General features: G+C 45.0%; 1 protein-coding gene and 1 pseudogene across 5 annotated transcripts in view; both read left to right on the top strand.

Annotated features, from left to right (window-relative positions):
* LOC142567694 (angio-associated migratory cell protein) overlaps nucleotides 1–19,899 on the top strand; it is a 130,742-nt gene extending 110,843 nt beyond the window's left edge. For all 5 annotated transcript variants that reach the window (XM_075677864.1, XM_075677865.1, XM_075677866.1 and 2 more), the window contains one exon: nucleotides 19,128–19,899. In XM_075677864.1, coding sequence (XP_075533979.1) covers nucleotides 19,128–19,489 — 362 coding nt within the window. In that variant the 3' untranslated portion in view covers nucleotides 19,490–19,899. The remainder of the gene's footprint in view (nucleotides 1–19,127) is intronic.
* On the top strand, nucleotides 2,013–4,425 carry LOC142567753 (uncharacterized; annotated as a pseudogene).
* Nucleotides 19,900–20,266: the final 367 nt, after the last annotated feature.

Raw genomic sequence — 20,266 nt, 5'->3', positions numbered from 1 at the left:
TTTTTCATGGACCTGGCTAAAGAACTTTGCCAGCTTCGCAAGAGGGTTGCACGAAAGCAAGTGTACAGCAAGGTGTACACCGATTCCTGTCGATCAGCAAAGAAACCAAACATTTTAGTAGGGACACAGTTCGTGCGAAGAAAACCAACGGTCTCAGTTAAAGGAGACATCTCGTTCAGTTGTCCTCGAAAGGTGGTGGACCGGCGGGAGCCTGCTTCTTTCTACCTCGACGATGGAGGAACATGGAACTCATCCAAGCTAAGCAAGGCTCCTGCACAAGCCGTCCAGCCCCTCTCAGTCATCAAAACGCAGGCACCTGCAGCGCCAAGTGTTCACGCAGAGCCAGCACAGTCCCCAAGCCCATGATCGGTACATGGTGAAAATGGGAAAAAGGCAATGCCACTTGGTACTCCCCTCAGTGCAGTGCCTAGTGTTTTGTGCAGCTCTTGTGTAGCATCGCAAGATATACCACAACAGGCTGTCTCTTCTCGACCCTCTCTTGAACCCCTTCCTCTTCGGGACAAGAAGACCGCTGCAAAGATATCTGGATGATGTTTAGAGGGGACCTTAAGGAGTGTCATGTGTAATTGTTGCATTTGCATTGTTGCACTGCTGCATCTATGTGTAAATTTTGAGTGCATACAGTGATGTGTAAATATTGGGAATAGATGAAATGATTCTTCACTAACATATACTAACCATTACTAACCACTTGAAAAACTCACACAAAAGAAGAGAGGGAATATGTTGTACAGTGAAACCTCGTTAAACTGTAGTCGACCGAAGCTCGTAAAAAGTACGCACTAAACGGTAGTACTGCTTAACCAAAATAGCATGAGGTAGCCCACTTGCCTGTCAAAAATGGAACTCAGAGAGAGTGTGATGAAAGGGGAAAGAACATGCAGTCTTTATTCACTTCGTGCGACAAAAGTGTTACTTTCGTTCGATGCCGCGATGGCCTAGCAGCGACCACAGTGGCCTCAAACTTACTGAAGCTGCGAGCCAGCTTTTCAGACAGCCCCCTCTTCCCAGCAAACACTCACATGGTAGATTCTTCGTTAGCGTTGCACATTCTCCGTGCACAGGCGCGGTAGCATTGCAGAAGTCACGGGGCACCTTTTTATTGCGGGGTGTTGTTCTCGTCGCGACGATTGTATTCATGATGCTGATGTAACACGCAGCTTCTGCCACTGTCGGGCCTGAATCGCCCGTGCTGTCGCTTTCCGTGTCATCCTTATCACTGTCGCTAGGCAACACTTCGGCAACAACAGAGGCAACAATGGCGAAAAGTCTAACCTCGTAACTGACATCTCTTTGCGGTTGCAGCAGCGTTGCCAAGAAACTTCACATTCGGAATGCCACACACTATAGTCAACAGTAGACCCATGTCGCGTGCGAGCGCTGACATCTTCGTGTCACATTCAATAGCACGAACGATGTCTAATTTTTCTTCCATGCTGAGCACCCGACTTTTTTATACGAGCTTTGGTACGACGAGAGTCCTCGCTTGCACGACGCCACAACGCTCTCTGGCAAGGCGCCATGCACGGCGCCAAAATGATATTGATGTGGCTTCACATGCAAATGCACAGTGCGTTTAGAGGCCGTTGTTCTGATCTCTGAGACTTGTTCTGCCGGGTCGCCCGATGGAGACAACGCACTGCCATATTTTCGCGATGAAAAGTGGAAACACTACGTGTTAACCGATACGTACGCAGTAAGCTGGTACGGTTTATGCGAACACAAAACACATTATGTTCAATGGCCACTGAGTTGGGGATTTGACTTTACTACTTTTAAAACGAAACTACTGTTTGAGTGGGTACGGTTTAACGAGGTTTTACTGTATATTGGTATTGGATGTGTGATGCCATCCGAAATGCTGTGACCTGTAGCCTGTGATGTCATGTATATAACTGCACTGTGCAGCAAATAGTCGTCGGTAGCCCACGGCGGCGTTCACATGTCCCTGTTTGTTGCTATCAGGCTAGCGGCCCTCCATGCCGTGACAACACAACTACGAAGTTGTCGAGAAGAAGTTCGACAGTCAGTTCGTGGCTGCATGGAACCTTGTTTATGAGAGGGCATGCTTTCACCGATGCATTCAAGAACCTGGAGCATCAGTCAACCAATTCATTGCTGCATTGCACACGGTGGTGGACCGGTGCGACTACAAGGAAAAAGAATGCATGATTCGTGACAGGTTTACTGTCGGCCTCAATGATGCTAAGCTCTCCAAGTCACTTGAAATGGATGCCAGTTTGACACTCGCCAGCGCTTTGGCAACAGCCCGCTTAAAGGAGACCGTCCAACAACAGCAGCGACAATTGCGAGAAACCGGTGACAAACCCTTTGCAGCGCCAACCAGCAACCGTGATGCGGTCAGCAAGCAAGCGCAGCCCAGGAAGAATTCTTCAGGACAGCATTAGGGAAGCTCATCAAAGAACTGTTCACCTTGCATACAAGGTCAGCGCACCAGAGCACAGTCCTAGCGTCCAGGCACACCCGGTCTATGCCCCAACTGCGGTCAAGAAGTGCACCCCATGGCCTCATGTCCAGCAAGGGCGGCGAAATGTAACCAGTGTGGTTGTTCCGGACATTTTGCAGCCATAAGTTGGAGAAAGGCTGCAGGTGATCGAAAGAAGGTACAACTTTCCTCTCTGCATATGGACAAGGGCACATATTTTGTTAGCGCGGTGAACAGGGAGCACTCTAATTGTCGGTATGCGCAGGTCATCATTAACAGCGCTCCGGTGTTTGCTAAATGAGATTCATGTGCAGAAGTTTCTGTTGTACCCTCAGCGTTTCCTGGGTTGGCTGCCAGGTTGAACCCTAACAGGCCCTGCAAATGAGCCACTGAATGTTCTTGGAAAGTTTCATGACTCTGGACACAAGCGCTGCCAGCGCTTGTGTCCCGTCCTTGATACTTGTGGTTGCATGTGTTTGCGCTGTAACAATTTTCGTGACACTATCCAGTGCAAACAAAGCACTGTCCAGCAAAGCATGTACGTGGTCTGACCACTACGCTCCGTACTTTCGGGTCTCCCAGCGCTCGATGTCTTGGAGGTTATTAACTTGAAAGAGCGTAAGTTTGGGCATATTGGTATTCCATAACTTTTACGTTTTTAGCGCACAAAAAGGGACGAGAATGCCTATAAAAGCCAAGCACCCTTATCTTTCGCTGCTAGCATACAGGGATACTCCAGGGCCACTTGGAAAAAGCCCTGCAGAACTTCTGAAAAGCAGGTGGTTAAGCACAACAGTTCCTGTCCTTCCAAAGAGCCTTCTGCTCCAGAGGGTGAGTCTGAACAAGTTCAGAAATCGCGATACAACCATCCGATAGCGGTAGCGTAAGTACTTCAACAGTCATCATAGGGCTCTTCTGTTGCCACCCCTCAAACCGGGCATGGAAGTGTTGGTGGCAGACTGCAAAGCGAAAGCGCGAGTCTTGCGTCTTGCAAAGCTACCGAGGTCGTATGTCGTTAAAACTTCCACTGTTGTAGTTCTAGAAAGAAGCAGGAAATTCTTGGCACACTGTTTCACAGCAGGATGACTGCGAGGACAATGGAGGTAGCTATGATTTTCCACAGGCGTATGATAGTCCGGTAGAAATGGAACAGGAAACTAATCGTGCTACAAACGGCAAGCACCCTGACGGTCCATCTAGCACTCCCTTGCCACGAACTGACCCTCCTGGATACAGAATGCGAGTTCGTCATCTTGCTTGACAGCCAGACCACCACGGGTTCAGTAACTGACTGTTATTTCCTCCTGCGCATTGCTTCCATTATAAGTGTTCGTCTTTTGTTGGTTGTGCTGCTAAGTTTCGTTGCAACTGTCGGTGTATCCTTAAAGAAAGAGGGGAGGTGCGGTGATAGCACCTATGCCGCGTGTCACATGTCCACGTTATCTGGCGCCGTAGCCCTGATGTCAGAAACGTTGCCTGTAAGTGACGTCACTTGTCACATGATTGTTTTCCATGTACAGTCGAACCTCAATATATCTCACAGTGCAGTGATATCAAGATTTGACTGTATGTATGTTGCTGGCATGAAATAAAGGTTGTTGTTATCAAATTATCGAAGTCACTGCTAGTCGGGCTGCGCTTGGCGTACGGCAAGGGCCGTAACACCACAGACATCATGTGGTTGTAAAGAAACACCCTTAGGAAGGTAAGTTTACATTTATTAAGTCCAGTGTATGAAGACGTAAAGTTCAATGGTTTGTTAGCGTGTACAGTAGATATCAAGTGCTTAAAATGCAAGGCAGAAAAGAGGTTAAGAAAAAAAGAGGCAAAACCCATCTCACAATGATAATCTACAGTAATGAAAGCATTGAATCAATATAGCGACACAATGTATTGCCACCCTCAAAACAAGATATGTACAAGACAGGTACTACAGCGGGACTCCTATTTCGCACTTCCCTAAGAAAACTTGGAACAGCTGCTCCTGCTGCGAAGCCTGCACGTGGCCTCCAAAATGCATGGTGTGCCGGTGTATGTGAACACTGAGAAATGCGTCAGGCGACAACCGGGCTCGTCAGTTGCACTTCTTTCTAGACACGCTGCCCCAGCCATTTAGTGGCACTGCCAAGAAGTCCATGCGTGAAGTGCAAGGTGCCTGGGAATACCGAGAATTGTTCTCTTGCTCACTGTACACTTATCATAAGAAGCCAATAAACACTGACACCAAGGACAACATAGGGGAAATTACTTGTGCTTAATAAATGAAATAAAGGAACGATAAATTAATGGAAATTAAAGTGGATGAAAAAACAACTTGCCACAGGTGGGAACCGAACCCACAACCTTCGCATTTCGCGTGCGATGCTCTACCAATTGAGCTACTGCGGCGCTGTTTCCCCATCCACTTTCTTGGGTATTTATGTGTACTAGTAGAACCCTGGGAGTGTTAGCCAGCGCCACCACTCACAGACCTTGGCGGCGGACGTGGAACGCCCTTTTTGCCGCAGGCGTCACGAGAACTTGATCTTTTTGGGTGAAGGCAACTGGTCAATAAACCCACACATGCTACCTGAAGGCATCAGTGTTGCCGTATTCGAGACCCTCGTTATGTAATAAACGAGAAGAGAGAGGGTTAACCGAGGGTCCCGATTTTTATTAGTCATATCACAAGAAGCCAACAAACACTGACACCAAGGACAACATAGGGGAAATTACTTGTGCTTAATAAATGAAATAAAGAAACGATAAATTAATGGAAATTAAAGTGGATGAAAAAACAACTTGCCAAAGGTGGGAACCGAACCCACAACCTTTGCATTTCGCGTACGATGCTCTACCAATAGAGCTACTGCGGCGCTGTTTCCCCATCCACTTTCTTGGGTATTTATGTGTACTAGTAGAACCCTGGGAGGGTTAGCCAGCGCCACCACTCACAGACCTTGGCGGCGGACGTGGAACGCCCTTATTGCCGCAGGCGTCACGAGAACTTGATCTTTTTGGGTGAAGGCAACTGGTCAATAAACCCACACATGCTACCTGAAGGCATCAGTGTTGCCGTATTCGAGACCCTCGTTATGTAATAAACGAGAAGAGAGAGGGTTAACCGAGGGTCCCGATTTTTATTAGTCATATCACAAGAAGCCAACAAACACTGACACCAAGGACAACATAGGGGAAATTACTTGTGCTTAATAAATGAAATAAAGAAACGATAAATTAATGGAAATTAAAGTGGATGAAAAAACAACTTGCCGAAGGTGGGAACCGAACCCACAACCTTTGCATTTCGCGTGTGATGCTCTACCAATAGAGCTACTGCGGCGCTGTTTCCCCGTCCACTTTCTTGGGTATTTATGTGTACTAGTAGAACCCTGGGAGTGTTAGCCAGCGCCACCACTCACAGACCTTGGCGGCGGACGTGGAACGCCCTTTTTGCCGCAGGCGTCATGAGAATGTGATCTTTTTCCCAATAACTGTCGGCGCATCCTTAAAGAAATAGGGGAGATGTGGTGATAGCACCTATGCCGCGTGTCATGTGTCCACGTTATATAGCGCTGTAGCCCTGATATCAGAAACGTTGCCTGTAAGTGACGTCACTTGTCACATGATTGTTTTCTATATACAGTCGAACCTCGATATATCTAACAGTGTGGTGACCGCGAAAAATATAATAATAATAATAAGTTTTTTTCCCAGTTTCAACTGGTGGGTTTTCTGGCAAAAAGCTGTATGAGCAGCTTGACTATGTCCTGACTAGATATAGCCAGATATAAAGTTAGATGTAGCCAGAATTCAATATAGTATATCAATGGAAAAAATGCGTCAAGAACTTCTGTAAATCAATCAATGAACCAAGAGCACAATCGGGGATTGACTTCGTCAGCTGCGCAAAGTCGGCGTGGCTTAGACCAATCGCATGCGATGCAACCGAATGCACATTCCAGAAAATTATCCCCAAGTGTGCCCCAATCGCAGTTCAGTAAATACTCACTTGAAGCTTCACACAAAGTATTTATTTATTTGGCTGAAAGTACTGCAGCAGTGCAGCCTGCTTCTTATTGGCAGCCGCACGCTTAAATGCGGAGACCTCAACATAGTCTAAACAATTTACAAGCGATAGGCCGGTGCATTCTATTGTGCCGCAGTAGCAGCGCAGGATAGCCAAAACAGCTACAGCCTCAGTTGAAGTCGGGAGCGGGCCAACATCAGCACTTGTGGGATCAACCTCAGTAGCATCTTCGTTTGGCTGCTACTTCTGCTGCGATCTCCACATCCGTCAATCAAAGTATTTTGAAACACTGTCAGTAACAAAGTATTTAGTGGCATCTGCCAAGGCATCTATGAGTGAGCCCAGTGAACACATGCTGTCGCGCATCATTGTGGATGCAAAGCGCCAGACCTCGCAAGGCGCGGCAGGTGCAGTGTGGCACCGAGGTGGAGTCAATGCAGCAAATGCAATGCGTCGTTGACGTTGTCGAACTAGCGTGTTTACGCCGCTACGTTCAAATGTCGCCCTCAGCGCGATCAATGTGTGCAGCTATAGTGTGCTGCAGTTGGGAACGCCCTCGCACCTCCGCTATCATCGAGGGTCTTGCAGGAAAGTCCACTGCCTGTCAGCTGAGCGCAACTGTTCTGGGGTGGCAGAGTTCGATATATCCATTTTACATCTGACCCCGTTCGAAATAAAAAACATTAAAAATGCATGCGATTTTCCAGGTGATATAAAAAGTGTTCAATTACGTAATAATTCGATATATCCATGTTCGATATTGTCACGTGGTAGTGACTGTGAAGAAAGCAGCCAAACTGAGAAAGACGAAACTAGCGTTTTATTGGGCGAACTTGTGCCCTCAAAAACAGGCTACACTCAAAGAACGGCGACAGCAGCGTACACATTCGGCGATCAGCGAAAATCTGATCAGCGGGTCATTATAGATCAGTCTTCGAATGTTCCAGATTAACCGCTGGGACCCGCGTGTCTTCCACAAAGTTCTACACTATTCGCATCATGCATACATGCAATCAGATTACACAAATTGCGGTGGAAGACAGTGGACGGAACCATCGATAACATTCCAGAAACTTCTTTTACATGCAGGCACGTCCTGCGCTGTGCGATAACATTTGTTAGGCGGCGAAGCATGGTCACCCGATAAAAACGAGTACACGTGTCAATATATCAAGATTTGACTGTATGTATGTTGCTGGCATGAAATAAAGGTTGTTGTTATCAAATTATCGAAGTCACTGCTAGTCGGGCTGCGCTTGGCATGCGGCAAGGGCCGTAACACCACAGACATGTGGTTGTAAAGAAACATCCTTCCCTTCCCTAAAGGAAGGTAAGTTTAAATTTATTCAGTCCAGTGTATGAAGACATAAAGTTCAATGGTTTGTTTGGGTGTGCAGTAGATATCAAGCGCTTGAAAGGCAAGGCAGAAAAGAGGTTAAGAAAAAAGAGGCAGAACCCATCTCACAATCATTATCCACAGTAATGAGAGCATTGAATCAATATAGTGACACAATGTATTGCCACCCTCAAAACAATATATGTACAGGTACTGTAGCGGGACTCCTATTTCGCACTTCCCTAAGAACACTTGGAACAGCTGCTCCTGCTGCGAAGCCTGCACGTGGCCTCCAAAATGCATGGTGTGCCTGTGTGTGTGAACACTGAGAAATGCGTCAGGCGACGACCGGGCTCGTCAATTGCACGTCTTTCTAGACACGCTGCGCCAGCCATTTAGTGGCACTGCCAAGAAGTCCGTGTGTGAAGTGCAAGGTGCCTGAGAATACTCAGAATTGTTCTCTTTTTCCCAAAAAGATCACGTTCTCGTGACGCCTGTGGCAAAAAGGGCGTTCCACGTCCGCCGCCAAGGTCTGTGAGTGGTGACGCTGGCTAACACTCCCAGGGTTCTATTAGTACACATAAATACCCAAGAAAGGGGATGGGGAAACAGCGCCGCGGTAGCTCAATTGGTAGAGCATCGCACACGAAATGTGAAGGTTGTGGGTTCGGTTCCCACCTGCGGCAAGTTTTTTCATCCACTTTAATGTCCATTAATTTATCGTTTCTTTATTTCATTTGTTCAGCACAAGTAATTTCCCCTATGTTGTCCTTGGTGTCAGTGTTTATTGGCTTCTTATGATATGACTAATAAATATCGGGACCCTTGGTTAACCCCCTCTCTTCTCGTTTATTACATAACGAGGGTCTCGAATCCGGCAACATTGATGCCTTCAGGTAGCATGTGTGGGTTTATTGACCAGTTGCCTTCACCCAAAAAGATCAAGTTCTCGTGACGCCTGCGGCAAAAAGGGCGTTCCACGTCCGCCGCCAAGGTCTGTGAGTGGTGGCGCTGGCTAACTCTCCCAGGGTTCTACTAGTACACATAAATACCCAAGAAAGTGGATGGGGAAACAGCGCCGCAGTAGCTCTATTGGTAGAGCATCGCACGCGAAATGCAAAGGTTGTGGGTTCGGTTCCCACCTTCGGCAAGTTGTTTTTTTCATCCACTTTAATTTCCATTAATTTATCGTTTCTTTATTTCATTTATTAAGCACAAGTAATTTCCCCTATGTTGTCCTTGGTGTCAGTGTTTATTGGCTTCTTATGATATGACTAATAAATATCGGGACCCTCGGTTAACCCCCTCTCTTCTCGTTTATTACTGTAGACTTATTGGCACATACTCGGTAACCCAAGTTGGTGAGAGGTTCATTGAAGAGCGGCACATTCCCAGTGCATTCATGGCACAGCTCGCTAAAGCGTTATCAGGAAAAGCGTTTGCTGTAAGTGGCATATACCTAGTTATTTGTGGCACAGCCTGCTAATATGTCGTGTTACTGTCCTTGAGGAACCCTTGTGATGTGGGTTCGATTCTGCTCAGCCTGGAAGAAATTTAAGGGATCTTTTTTGTCATTGTAGGACGGCACATTCCCAGTGGCACACACCTAGTTGCCCAAGTTGGCATAAAAGTGGTTGACTGAAGACCAGCACGAACCATGTGGCACATACCCAGTGCTCCATGTCGGTGTCAAGGAGCTTCTTCGAAGAGCGGGGCCTACATAGACCTTCATCTACAGTGACCCATGACACTATGAAAGAGGTTCGTTGATGAACAGCACATACAGTGAACTCTTGTTAAGACGAACTCGGTTAAGCCAAATTTTGGCATATAACGAAATGGGAATGTTTGCTTGTTTCTCTATAGATTTAATGCAAATAAAAATCTTAAGACGAACCGCCTCAGATAGGCTCTTTGGCTAAGACGAACATACGAGTGACTGCCACCGCTACCCATACTGGAGGCTAGGGTGCCTCAGAGCGCAGCGCCGGGGGGCTGTACGCATCGAGACACCTTACTGGAGGCCTGCCAGGCACATCGCCCGCGAACAGAGGCAAAAAGAAGAGGAGAAAAAGAAAGAGGCAGTTGTGTTTCACTTCGTGAAACCGAGTGACGCACAAGTTTATGGGTGCTATAGCGCATACAAAGCCATATATGCCCTCAGTGCGCCTAGACCACCTGCATCGCAGATCGTGTTCAAGACAGGACTCATGCAGCCGCACCATACGCAGCAGCTGCCGAAGTAGAATGCCCCCTTGTAAGCATTCGCTAACTAACTGAATTAACAAGCATGATGTCAGCGTGCACAGGCATATATGAACACATCACACTCGATGACTGCGGATGCTCGCTGTCCAAACACTGGCATGAGGAATCGCGGCAGCAGCAGCGAGTGAAGTGACCTTTGCTCTGTCAATTGCTTCAGTGTGGAACACAACGAGAACACTTAGTATGCAAGGCTACAAGCCATCGGCCCACTGAGACTGAGCCCCCAAAGCAGATCACGTTCAAGATAGAGCCCGTGCGACTGCGCACAGCCAACAACACACTGGTCCTCATGGATTAGAGGCTATTTTAGAGAGGTTATTTTTCTCAAAACCTTGAGGATGCCTCGATGGTGATAGCACTGACCGTGCTGCTATTGTGAGTCTGATGGGCATTGATGCGAGCCTTTTGTATCTGCAGCGCTGTTGAATGTTGCACTGCATGTCACAAACCATAATGAAAGGTCCCCTTTAGCTGTTTTCATAAAAAAGCGCTAAAGACGAAGACTAAGGAACACATACGACAGGACTGGCGCAATTTAGGCAAACCAACTCGCCCAAATCAAGGTATTGTCCCCCTGATGGCCAAGACCCCACGCTTTATGGGAGTGGTGTACGACAGCTGCTTGTAGCTTAAAGACTGCTTTGAGACTGCAAAGGCAAGTGTTATGCTTGTGGGGGTGCCCTTGCTACAGACAATGATTAGCCATGATGCCTGGCTAATAAACACTCTCATCAGAACCATGGTGGTAAAATTTTCATTTCTCAAGACTGATCAGGTTGTTTATTGAAAGAAATTGCAGAAAGACTTGGCAGCAGCTACAGCATATCGACGAGAACTACTAATCGGGCCCCGCCTCACGTTGCAGATCTGCCATCGGCAAGCCAGCAAAACCGCATCGGCATCGCTACTGAACAGGCCTGCAAAAAGGACTACGGGCGACAAATCAAGGCCGCTGAGCAAAGCCTGGAGCATTCCAGTCCTGGCGGCGCAACACAGCGGGACTTCGTGCACTTGTCTTCGTCGTCCTTTTTTGTCCCTCGTCTATGTATGTGCTGTAATTGACGATTGATCACATTGCAGATCTGCCATTGGCAAGCCAGCAAAACCGCATCCACGTCGCTGCTGAACGGGCCTGCGTAAAAGACTACGGGTGACGAAGCAAGGCCGCTGCACAAAACCCGGAGCATTCCAGTCTCGGCGGTGCAACACAGCAGGACCTCATGACCATCACCAGGCCCATAAATAGACAGCGGTGCTCGTGGACAGATCACTTTATTTATTTATACATACTGCAGCCTCAAAGAGGCTATTGCAGGAGTGGGATGAACAACAAATATACAACATTTATAAACAAGCTTGCGTGAATTGTTTCAGTGGTAGCGAACAGATGTTACTCGGTAATTAATTCCAAACTTCAATTGTTGATGCAAAAGAAACTGTGTTTAAAGGAATCAGTGCAGGCAAAAAAGGTCGAGATATTTAGAGCATGGTGACTCCTCGTACATGAGGGTTTGGAAAAAGTCAAGTAGCTATCTAGAGAGGAGAGGCGAGGAGAATTGATTAACATGTGAAGGAATTTAGGCATTCAAGTTTGCGACGCTCTGCAAGAGGAGTGATACCAAGTTTGGGAAGAAAGTTAGATGGCGAAAATTTCTGGTTATATCTCCTACAAACAAAATGCACTGCCTTAGTTTTTTGACGTCGCAGCGTTTGTATGGGTTCCGTACAATGCAGCCATGTTCGAGGATGGGGCGAGTGAGGGTTTTATATGTAAAAAGTTTAGTTTCTTGAGGAGCAAGACGCAGCATACGATGTAAATAACCTAGTCTGTTAAGGGCCTTATTAAAGGTGACACCGATGTGTTTCAACCATGGCAAATCGTGTGTTAGGATACCTAAATATTGAATTTAAAGTAATATTGTTAAAGGCATAGGCAAAGAAGGAAGGGGATGAGCGTCGTGTAAAGCACATGGAGACAGTTTTGGAAAAGTTGATAGGTATTCATTTGCCATGCTTTGAACCAGTTACAGAAGCCAGCAAAATAATTGTTAAGGACAACACGATCAACAGGAGATTTACTTGTATGATATAAAACACAATCATCTGTAAAAAGGCATGTTTTAACTGAAGTGTGTAGGGGGAGATCATTAATATAAAGCAGGAATAATAGAGGACCCAGTACTGAGCCTTGGGGAACCCCTGATGAAACAGGCATCAAGGGTGAGTTAGTAGAGTTGGAACATATATATTGCGAACGCTGCGAAAGAAAGTCCGATATCCAGCCAACCAAAGATGCATTGTTTAGTATAGTGAACAGCTTGTGCATAAGTTTAGGGTACAAGACAGTGTCGAAAGCTTTTGCAAAGTCTATAAAAACAGCATCAATCTGGTCACCTATGTCTAAAGAGCTGCTGATGTTATGAATGAATTCTGTCAGTTGTGTTATAGTGCTAAGGCCACATCTAAAACCATGCTGGAAATATGCTTCAATAAAACTTGGTGCTGGGCTAGTTGGTGATGCATTCTTTAAAACTGATGGTAGCGCTAAAAAGGACAAACACGGTGAAAAGACGACACGATGACGAGGAAACGCTACTGACAACTGGTTTATTTTTTAAAAGGGTTCAAATTTAAGACAAGCACAACACATGCACACATGTGCGCTCAGCTTTGTTTCACAAATAATGATATTGCAATATTGCACGCAGTCACGAGAAGTGAAACAAATGACCAATAAAACACAGCAACGGACCAACAAAGAGCCATATGTTACGGTTTTACACATCTCTCCAGAAGCGTACGCCCAGCCGAGTACAAATTTATAGAAACATCGCTGATGCACACTCACCTTTCTTTGTTTCGATGGGGGCGAAATGCGAAAACACCCGTGTGCTTAGATTTAGGTGCACGTTAAAGAACCCCAGGTGGTCAAAATTTCTGGAGTCCTCCACGGCGTGCCTCATAATCAGAAAGTGGTTTTGGCACGTAAAACCCCAAATATTATTATTATTACCTTTCTTTGTATGTGGAATGCTTCCGACAGCACCATTTTAATGGAAGGATCTGATATAAACCAGTTATCATCACAATGTAACGATCTACTAAAGAAGCTATCTATATGGTCTAAGGAAAATCAACTTAAGATTAATGCAACAAAGACAAAGGTTACGATATTTCATGCGAAAAACAAAAAGCAACATTAAAACATAACATTATTTTTGAGGATCGAGAAATAGGGATTGTTGACAGTTACAAAATTCTTGGTGTTCATTTTTCATTTACTTTAACTTCGGATACACATGTAAGCTATCTATGTAAAAAACTATCCTCTGTGACAGGAGTACTGTGCCATTGTCGCGGCATGCTGCCAGCCTCCGTCAAACTACAGATATATTATGCCCTTTTCAATTCACTCCTAAACTACTGTGCATTGGTCTGGTGCACGACAGCTAAAGCCAATATAAACAGACTTTTGATATTGCAGAAAAAAAATTATTCGTCACATCGGAAACCTATAACCAGTTGTCTACAACTAGAGATGCATATAAATTGTTTGATATTGTCAGAGTGGAACACCTTTACTCATACCGATTATTTTATGTGATGCAATTTTCTGAGACATCAGTAAAGAACTTCATTGAACGTCTAGCATGCTTAGAACACCGTCAGCCTAGGATAAACACAAAAAAATCGGACAAATGGATTAGTCCACATTTCCATACATGCTGCTACAAACACCAATCGCTAGCCTGCAACTTACCGTTTATTCTCAACAGATATGTAGATATTGCAGGTTACAATAGGAAGCAACTCAGAAAATATTTTGTTCAGTTATATGTTTGTTTCAGTGATAACATGCCGTTTCCATTGTCTTGTTTTTCTTATTTTTCTCCTGCATATATGTATTTCGCTGTCATTACTACGGTGCACTAAGACATAGTTATTTATAATGCAGTCATGACTATTATGTTTTCTGCCTCACATATATGTATATGTCTACTACAGTGTTTGATCGTGTGCCAAGGTGATGTTGCCATGTAAGGTCTTTTGGGCCCCGTCAAGCTACTCTCGTAGCTGTTAGCCCAAACTGACCATCCAGTTTCTGTTTCTTTTACTAGAAAATAAAGATAGATTTGATTTGAAAACTCTAGCTTTAGCTCTTGCACTTCTGCTCAGAATCTGCTTCTTTGAACTGTGGCACGCACTCGCAAGCCATCACATGCGAAACTAAATTCGCATGCTTGTCTTAGTTTGTTAAGTTTTGAGAATGTCATTCTCAAAACTTGAGTCATTGAGGCAACGCCCCATCTGCCCAGTATAGCACTTGCCGCAGGACAGGGGAATAAAGTATACCACTCCTAGGGCGCACCTTACGAAGACATCTTCATGCTGCTTTTTGCAACCGTGCTGACCTTCGCAGCAGATGCGGGGGCACAGCTTTGCCAACTTGTTTAGCACAGAAAAAACAAGAGGCACGTTGTGCCTGCTGGCCACATTTTTGAGGTTGTGTGAAACCTTATGAACCTCAGGTTTGGTCTTCACGTGTTCAGGTTGTTCAGGTGCAGCCTACATTCGTCGAGGACCAAATTTCTTGAGCTGGGTTTCAGCGACTGCTATAAGGACCAAGCAAGGGAAGCCTGTGGCCAAAAGCCTGCTAACCTGATTGTCAAAGCTAAAAAGCATTTCGTGCGGGCACGACTTTTGAAGCGCCGATTACATGCAAAGCAATGCAATTGCTGTTTTACGGTCTTTGAATGAGACGATTCACAGGGAAAAAGTTATTTCTTTGCATGTGGTAAATATGCCCAACTGATGTGTCCCTTAGTTATCCTCAGCCTGAGGTCTAAAAAGCGTATCTCGCCATTTTGCGGTAGTTCATGGGTAAAAGCCAGTCTTTTACCATGGTCGTTTAATGTACTTAAGACCTGTCGGATAGAATCTTCAAAAGAGGTGTCATTACAAGCTTTTGAAAAGATCAGAAAATCAACATATCTAAAAACCTTTAAAACTGGGCCTCGAATAAAATCTCGATTCGAAAGGCAATCAACATGAGCTAAAAAAATGTCGCACAAGATAGGTGCAACACAGAACCTTATACAGATTCAATGGTGCTGCAGAAAAGGCTGCCTGTCAAAAAGGATAAAAGAGACACTCAGATAAAATTCTAAAAGCTTTAAAAAATCAAGAGACACTCCTGCTGTGGACTGAAAAGAAAGTTTGCCTGAATTTTCGACAGACTCTTTCGCAGCAACTAAAAGTTCTGGTTGAGGGACAGAATAAAATAAATCCTCAACATCCACAAAGAAAGCGTAGCCAACACGGCGGTTATTCTGGAAAAGAGTTTGAAACTTCTTGGGATGTTTTTGTCAGGAAGGGATCATTCACTTTTATCAACGTTGTAGAAACCGGCTGACACATTGCTGCCAGGATCCGTTCTCACTAATAATGGTCCTAGAAGGAATGCCAGGTTCGTGAGTTTTTGCTGTGAAAAAAGCATTGATGGAGTTACCTTTGCAATTGGAGATATCATTACCTAATTTTGTCAGGTTCAACTCTTTCCAGAAGTTCATGAACCTAGATTTTACACGCACATCGCTTTTTCTCCCTCGCACAAAGTTCTTCTCAACTGCTTAAAAGCTTTTTCCTTGTAAATTTCAATAGAATAAGCGCCAAAATTGACGGCACACAAGAAGAAATACAGACAGGACAAGCGCCTTGTCCTGTCTGTATTTCTTCTTGTGTGCCGTCAATTTTGGATATGAAAGCTATGCACCAACTAGCCCCACAACGTGTTTTACTGCAGTTCCTTGTAAATGCCTGCGTGCATGACAACGAAGCCTCCGTCTTTGTCTGCTTGTAAAAGAGAGAGCTTGTGTTCCTTAAAATATGCGACGATCCAGTCTAATACACGTCTCTTGGTGCGACTGACCATGTTGAGAACAAGCTTTGCGCTGCTGTCTACTCCCTCAAGAAGGCACCTCTCGCGATCTTCTCCTTTGACCTTCTGGGTGATGTTTCTGTTGGTAGCGAGCAGGTCGTGAGCTGGCACAAATGAATCAACAGCGTATTGTGGCCCTTTTTGCAAAACTTGCTGAATCTTCTCAGGAATCGTGAGATCCCCCTACAACCACAACTGCCTTCTTGGGTGCACGCTCATTACTTTGCAACATTACTGAGAATTAGTACATGACCGGGGTAATTTGAGAAGTATGGGAGAGGCCTTTGCACTGCAATGGGTGTAACCAGGCTGACGACGACGATGATGATGATGATGATGATGATGATGATTACTGAGAAGGTGCTTAAGAAGGACCAATTTACCTCTGTGATCTGAGCAGCCTGTGACTTGAGGGTGTGATACATCCGTGCAGCAAGCCACTCTAGTACAGCCAGGCCTTTACCATGGGAAAGGCCTGGCTTTTACAACATGAACTACCGCAAAACGGCGAGATATGCTTTTTAGACCTCAGGCTGAGGATAACTAAGGAACACACCTGTTGGGTGTGTTTCCCAAGTGCAAAGAAAGAGCTTTTGCCCTATGAATCATCTCATTCAAAGACTGTAAAAAGAGCAATTGCGTCGCTCTGCACGGAATTGGTGCTTCAAAAGTCGTGCCCGCACGAAATGCTTTTTCGCTTTCACAATCACGTTTGCAGGCTTTTGGCTGCAGGCTTCCTTTGCTCAGCCCTTCAGCAATCGCTGAAACCCTCTTCAAGAAATTTGGACACAGACGCAGAGAAGACAACACGGGCAACTTTCAACTGCTTGTGTCTTCTATATGTCTACCTTTTGTGTGTGTTTTAACTTGCGGCAAAAAACATGTCTTTTAGCAAGCACCAACTAGGCTAACAAGCAGTTCTGTTGAAACATATTCCTTTCCTTTGTCTTTCAGAAAGCTGGGCTAGTTGGATTTCTAATAATCAATGCATTTCCAATGCTTTCTGTTCCCTGTCCTCTTCTTTTTTACTCTGAAATCCTGTTTCTTCCGAAGTGCTCGAAGCCTCATTCAGCAATTAAACAAATTTTTAAGTGTTTTTGCCCGGCTAGCCCTTCAACATGGTATGCAATGCCATTATGTCCATCACTGCTTGCCCTCTCTAACTAAGACGTGAAATGACGTTGGTTTAGCCCTTTGACTACATAAAGTTCTTTGTGCTAAACACAATCTTTATGATGTTCATTTGCAGCGACTTGCATCATACGACTTCTTGGTACAATATGCAATGGACTGCACTGTAAAATACAAATTGTGTGCTTGCATGTGTCCGACAAGCCCAGTTCTTGGTTTCACCACTAAATTCAGCCAGTTCAGATAAGGTGCCCGTTGATTCTGGCATCCCCCAAGGATCAGTTCTTGGTCCGCTTCTGTTTTTACTTTACATAAATGACATTGTGGATCAGATTTCTGTGGATATTAGGCTGTACGCTGATGACTGTGTTCTGTACAAAAAAAAAAATTCCTCTGTTGACGATCAAATTAGACTGAATGATGCCTTTAAAACCATAGTAGCATGGTGCAATGAATGGCAAATGGAAATTAACTTCGATAAAACTATCTTTATGAGAATATCATTAAAAAATAAGCCTTTATTGTACAACTACAATGCCGAAAACATCATGCTTTCTGAGATAACCGTATATAAATACCTTGGCCTCTGGATTACTAACACTCTCTCGTGGAACAAACATGTTGACATTGTCATGGCAAACTGCCTTCGAAAACTATTTTTCCTAAGACGCTCTAAAGTTTGCTACACCTCCTGTGCATTTTCTTTCTTACAATGCCATCATTTGACCAATGCTGGAATACACGATTGTCATATGGGATTTCTTTACTAAAAGAAACATTACTAAACTAGAAAAAGTTCAAAAAAGGGCAGTACGATTCATATATAATTCGTACGGCCGCACTTCAGTTACAGAGCTTCTCAAGAGAAGTGGATTGCCATCTGTGACACAAAGGAGCCGAACATGCCGTTCAAAATTTTTATTTCGGCTCATAAAAGACCACTACAACATTGATACATCACGCTTTATCACTTTCTCTACTGGTTATGCTACACGTCATCGACACTCACTGACAATAACACCGTTAATTACTAAAAAGAATTGCTTCAAGTTTTCCTTTTTTCCCAGAACTATTGTTGAATGGAATAATCTTGCTAATGATGTTGTAACCCAATGCTCACTGCCATTATTTGAGTCATACCTATGTTTATGTAGCGAGTGATTTACTGTGTGTTTTTCAGTAACTGCTTGCATTTGCACATCGCGCGTGACCTATGTTATGTATCGCTGTATTCTGTACTTAGATTTTTTCAATTTCACTTTGTATGCACCCTGCTAAGGTCCTGGAAACAGGACCGCAGTGTCAATAAATAAATAAATAAACCACTATTAGGGTGCCGTAAGTTGCACAGAAGCCATACTTCTGCACCAGCTCGACTCGTTTTTCAAGCGCTGAGAAAATGTTGGCACCAGTAATTGTTTCTTTTGTCGTCATTAGGCCAAGCAATTTCTCTGTGACAGTAAGACACCTGTCAATGCCTCTGGTGAAAATGGCACACTGAGGATTATCGGTAATGTCAGCACTCTCGTCCAGTGATTGAAAACGCAACAAACCCATGGTACAACTTTTTGAGATCTCTTTCAGTGTCCGTGCTCATCTTAACAATGATAACATTTCCGAAAGGCTGATCTTCTCAAAAGTTCTCTTCATGCTGCGACAAGCATGATCTCGTACTTTTAGCAGCCACTTCTTTATGAAGACACCTTCCATAAACGGTTTGAAAGATCTAGCTATGAGCCGTGAAATAGCAAAACTTGATCTTACTGTGTCATCGCTCATCTGTGCTGTTTTCAGGGAGAACCATGGCTGTTCTTCAAGGGCTTATTTCAAGCCCTACAGAGACCTGCACTCGGCAGGGCTACGTGAACTACACCCGAGAGCTCTGCATGTTTGAGACCTCTGGTCTACCGTTGTCACATTTAAAAAACATAGTGTAGTCATCTGTGGTTTTCTCAAGCTCGTGCAATGTTACGTGCAGGTGACGAGGCTTCCACAGTGGAGGCTGTTTGTATTGATGGAGCACAGCGTACTCTGGCGGCTGGCTTGCTCTCTGGCCGGCTCTCGCTTTGGGACCTGGGTTCACAGGCCGAGCGCCAGAGCTGCATCCACCCAGCAGGTGTGACGCGGGCCCTCTGGCATGGACCGCACACAGTTGTCACAGGATGTCTAGACGGTGTCGTGCGCAGCTGGGACATCCGTGCCCCGCAGGAACCAGCTCTGTGCTGGAGGGCACACCACCACGACATTTTAGACCTAGCGCTGTCACCAGACAGGCAGTGCGTGGTGAGCGTGTCTGACGGTGGCATCTGCACCGTGCACAAGTTTGCCTTGCCGGACTGATTGCATTCCCCTTGTGATAAGCTTGGTGCGTTTTGCTTCGCATTGAGTTTCCTGTAAAAAAGAGTGAAACTTCACTGTGCTGCCGTATTTTTATACGAGATAGATGCAGTAAAGGGTTCTTTCTGCTAACACACCGTCCTGTTTAGTTCCATTTTGGAACTAAACTAGGCCATGAACTGTTTTTGTAGCTTATTAGGCTGCCTTCTCTGTGAGAGGGCTGCAAGTATGATGTTTAGTTTATTGGCGGACACTACATTTGTTTGTAGAAAGTCATATCAGGCTAAAGAGTGCCTATACATTTTGTAACTTATAATACACTTGTGAAAAGATTGACGAATAGTACTTATATATGCCTGTTTATAATCGGGTGTTTTGAATAACTTGAACCATTAAAAATGTTGTGGTGCAAATTGTGAGTTCTTCTGTGATTGCTTGAATAGCGTTCTTTAAGCAAAAATTAACCCAAATCAAATGTCACTTTCAGTAGTGTCTATACCCTTAAAATAAATAAAACGTTTTTTAACAGATGGTGGCATGACGGGGGCTCAAAAGAAGAGCGGCTTTGGGTCAGTGAACAAGGTGACCTCCCACCTAAGGCAATCTGCCTGTTGCATTACGCTGTGGTTCCACCTTAGTGGACTCTGCGAGAAACAAATAGTAACGCGTGCTGCATGAACGGGGCTGAAGTGTTTTTGTGCATTCATCAGTCCTTCTTGCAATTTTCGTTTAGTGCCGCCGGATGCTTCCTAGGCAGGACACTGATGCCAATGACGACTC

This window comes from Dermacentor variabilis, unplaced genomic scaffold, assembly GCF_050947875.1.
Source record: "Dermacentor variabilis isolate Ectoservices unplaced genomic scaffold, ASM5094787v1 scaffold_14, whole genome shotgun sequence".
NCBI classification, from domain to species: Eukaryota; Metazoa; Arthropoda; class Arachnida; order Ixodida; family Ixodidae; genus Dermacentor; species Dermacentor variabilis.
The sequence above is the reverse complement of the archived record's forward strand: the minus strand, read 5'-3'. Positions and strand labels throughout refer to the sequence as shown.